This window comes from Physcomitrium patens, chromosome 5 (assembly GCF_059467195.1).
Source record: "Physcomitrium patens ecotype Gransden chromosome 5, ASM5946719v1, whole genome shotgun sequence".
Lineage (NCBI taxonomy): Eukaryota > Viridiplantae > Streptophyta > Bryopsida > Funariales > Funariaceae > Physcomitrium > Physcomitrium patens.
In genome coordinates, this window is record NC_143414.1 from 6412205 (window position 1) to 6416422 (window position 4218).

The 4218-nt window shown below is 41.5% G+C and overlaps 1 protein-coding gene across 2 annotated transcripts; it reads left to right on the forward strand.

Moving 5' to 3' along the window:
- The first annotated feature begins 259 nt into the window (after nucleotides 1-259).
- On the forward strand, nucleotides 260-3355 carry LOC112282087 (uncharacterized protein At5g02240). Of its 2 annotated transcripts, none has more exons than XM_024519279.3 (7): nucleotides 260-486; nucleotides 1034-1121; nucleotides 1415-1499; nucleotides 1767-1972; nucleotides 2139-2246; nucleotides 2472-2586; nucleotides 2928-3355. In XM_024519279.3, the coding sequence occupies exons 2-7, from the start codon at nucleotides 1047-1049 to the stop codon at nucleotides 3137-3139; spliced, it is 801 nt and encodes a 266-aa protein (XP_024375047.1). In that variant the 5' UTR covers nucleotides 260-486; nucleotides 1034-1046; the 3' UTR covers nucleotides 3140-3355. The 2 variants fall into 2 exon arrangements, with proteins under 2 accessions (XP_024375047.1, XP_024375048.1); XM_024519280.3 differs by having other exon boundaries at nucleotides 1039-1121.
- The last annotated feature ends 863 nt before the right edge of the window (nucleotides 3356-4218 follow it).

Genomic DNA, 4218 nt, shown 5'->3' on the forward strand with positions numbered 1-4218 from the left:
TTATATGTTTATTTATTTATTTATTCATTTTTAAAATATTGTTACTTTGCATTTAAAACTTTAGACATCGGGACCCAATGAGAAGAGACCAAGGAAGGGGGGTGGAATGCGAAGAACGAAATGAACCCACGTGGCAGGGCGAGCTGGCACCCTTGCCACACTGGCAGCTGGAAGGGGGGTGCCGTCCACGTCATCACCATCGATGGCACTCCTGTGATTTCTCCGCGCGCCTCGCAACAGCAGCTCCAGCAACAACGGCAGCAGCAGCATCACGCTCACCAATTCATGCCACATATCTTAGTCGACCTTCCTAATTAATGCTTCCAGCGATGGTGAAATCAGGGGAACTCTCGTCATTCTTGATCTCGCAGCATGCCTACGTTGCTGCTTCTGCTGCTGCTACGACATAGCGGGTTAGAGAGATTTGTTCATCACGGTAGAGTTTGGAGAGAAGGAATCGAGGATCACGACGTCGTAAGGATCCACGTGAGTGGGTTTACTGTCCATGGGTCCGGTTTTGGGTTCATGGTTGTGAGTGGGAGGCGGGGTTGTGGGTGTTTTTCTTTAGAGGTTTTTTTGAACGTGAGTTGGACGGTTAAAGGAGCTCTTGCTCGAGATGCTTCGGCCATGACTGATGTCGTATGTCTGGTTTTCAAATGTGATACGTGTGATACGAGGCGGAGGGATTTAAGGGAGGTGGTTTAGATTTTGGTTGTCAATTCCTAACTTTTCTTTACCTCTGTTTGAGAAGTTGGGCGTGGGATACTCTGTACGCTACTGACTGAGTGCTTGTATTCTTGTCGGATGTTGTATTGACGTTTGGAGTTTCTTTGGTGGGACCGATTTCAGAGGCGTGTAGTATGATGTGTATTGTGGGAGCGTGGGATGCACGATTTTACAGCTTACGCTCCCGAAATTGAATTAAATTGGCTCTTCTGGTTTTAAAATCACCGATTACAATTTTATTTTTTATTTTTTGTGTTTTAGGTTTAATTTTGTTGTTGTTGTTTTTGTTGTTTTATTTTTAATGTAGATTAGGTGAAGGTATGTCTGCAACCGCCAAGATGAGTCATAAACTCAGAGTCCTCGTCGTGGGTTGTAGCAGTGGAGTCGGCTTTGAGGTACTCTTCACAGCACTCTATTTTAAGTGACACAGTTTGAAAGACTAACAGCGATGTGTTAAGTGTCCTCTTGTTTCGGATGTTATGTCTACCGATACACTAGTTATGATTATGTGAACAAATCATTCTTCTTTTAGAGTAAATGAATGAAATTTGTAGTTGTGCGTTATGCATTGTAGAGCTTCAGCTCGCAGGAGTTGAATAAAGACAAAAATATGTGCTAAATGTCATGTATTAACTGCTTTCTCATTGCATTCATATGCAGTCCCTGATGGAACAAGTATATCTTGCAGGTCACGAAAACACTGTTGACAGCTGGAGATAAATTTGAAGTGTTTGGTCTTGTTCGGAATAAGGAGAGAGCAGCTAAAGCTATTGGTAAACTGTTTCTTTGTGTTGTATTGGACTTCTGCATGATTTCAAATTCGAACATGTACTCTTTTGTCTGTTCGATGCAAATTGTGCGATATCTTAACTTTCCGTATTGCCATGCCGGAGATGACATTGATTCACTTGAGTGCAGTGGGTTTTGCCATCTTTTATGCCATCACCATTACGTTTCAGAGAATGCGGCATTAGATTTGCTTATATGAGTACAGCACATGCTGTGAAGGTCCGCCAATTTTTATTCGTTATTTGTTGCAGGTTATGGCGCATCGAGAGTGACCTTCGTCCAGGGAGATGTGACGGACCCAGATAATCTGGTGGAAGTTTGCCAGGGAATGGACGCAATCCTATGTTCAATAGGTGCTAGAGCAGGCTGGCGTCCACCTTGTTGTAACATCGACACTCCGAAACATGTGGATTACCAAGGAGTGAAGAACTTGGCTGAAGCAGCTGCTTTTGCTGGGGTATTCTCCTTAGGAGCTTTTGTTGTTGTTGAATTAATTGGTTTTGGTTCTTTTGTCATCACTTGTTCTGCAGTTAGGCATAGTTTGAGGCGGTGTTGCACCTCAGCCGTGGATTCATAAGCTAGGTTTTCGTCTGCTAGTGGCATCTCACAAACTACTCGAACAGGTCCAAAGATTTGTGCTGATCTCATCCGTAGCCGTGACGAGGACTTGTGATAAGATTTCTTGCCTACTCAACACATTATTTGGGCGTGTACTCCGCTGGAAACTCAAAGTAAGACTTCGATGAGACCCTTCATGTGTATTCCAGGTTTGAAATCAGGACTTGTGGTGGTGGGCTCAAAATCATATTTTTATATAGGAGATGTGATTGAATATTCCACGCAGTTCTTTGCTGTTTTAAAGTCGTTGTCAACGTCATGCTATCTGTTCCAGATACAGCAGTTGTATCATGCTTTTAAATATTTTTTACACCTCTCACTGTCACGTGGTACAACAGGGAGAGGAAGCAGTAAGGAGAGCTTACAGGCATGAGGATTTAGCGTACTACATCATAAGGCCTGGGGCACTGAACAACAACCTAGGTGGCGTTCTTGGCCTCAGGGTTGAACAAGGTAATTGGTTGACGTATTAGTCGAAGTCTTCCCAATAACATTCAATTATGAGATGTGCTTGAGTCCAGAGCTGCTACTTGCAAACACCTGACCGTTTATGCTGATTGCACTTTCGTGAAGAATTAAAGTGCTTCACGATGGGTTACATGAATCTTGCATCAGTAATTTAATACATGTCTGCATGTGAAATCATGAGATTCTGCACCTTTTCAGAGTGATAATCGAATTTTTATAGTTAATCGAATTATCGTTGAGTTTATAGTTGCCTTTTAGGAAAGGAGACCAAATCTTTTGTAGCCCAGACGCTAACTTTCACTTTCAATATTATGTATGCGATTCAGGTGATCAAGGTAATGGGACAATCAGTCGCATTGATGTTGCATCTGTCGCAGTTACTTGTGTTGAGGGCCATTGCACTCCAAATGTCACCTTTGAAGTTTTCAACAGTAAAAACAAGTACTCACCTGCAGAAAATCTCAGCAAGTTATACAGCTTAGAATCTGACGAGCCAGTGGTGGAAGATTCAGAGAGTACTGGCAGGCTATTACCCTGATTTTTCCTGTTAGCTTCAAGCCTCCAATTTGCTCTTAATTCTTCACATTACAGACGTACCTCAGCAGACTGTAGAGTGTGGAGACGCCATTAGGGTTGATTTGTATAGGTCTGATTGATTCAGGCACGTTGTCGCTCTTTTCTTGTTAGCTGGAATATGTTAAACCCTTGTTCACATGTATTTTTTCAACAAGTAAGTAATCGATTTTAACCCCCATTTGTGAATATTTGACGAGGTGATAATCTTTTTGGGAGGGATCCAGTTGCTGGTTTGACAGGATATCCCTGCAATTCACTTGCAGAGGATGTTGCATAAGATGGACATAATGGATGGTGGAATCGAGGACGTTCATCCATTTGGATCTTGGGCAACCTATTCCTGCTCACAGTCCAAGTAGAATACGTACACATTGCATCTGTGGCTAGGATTTAGAGTTAGGGGTTTAGGTTAAAGGATTAAAACTTAGGGGGCATGCAATTGCCTCATGAACGTTTATCAACATCCATTTGGGAAAAGACATCCTCACCAGGGAATTGGAAGAGATTTCCTGCCCCACCGGTTTGGTTGCCATGTGCAAACATATCATATCAGTAATCTTTGGTGTAATGTTGCCTGGGAATTGTCTTTTCAAAGAACCTGCATTGATTTGAAGGAAGCATCTGTTTTGGACATTTTTTGTGTGGTATGGATGTGATCACAAGAAGGTGTTGATTTGCTAACTCAGTGCCTACGTGATCTAGTTGTGCTATTATCTACAAGGTGCACTGGTTTTTTGTGTCTAAGCTAAGGACTCCATAAACAAAGCCACCCATTCCAACAACTCACTCTTATGTCCCAATTGTGCTTTGATTTAGTGAATAACTAACTAAAATTACTTGTATAAAGAAAAAAACAAAATCAAGATTTTAAAATTTTGAGATAAGTAAGAATAGATGTTTAGAATGGTGCATCACATGAATAGATAGAAGAGACCTACATGCTTTACAAAGATTTGTTGTGAATCCCTAGGAGTTGAAATGTATTTTAGAACTTGTTGCATGGTTATATTGAAATTATTGAAACAATCCATTATTGATTTA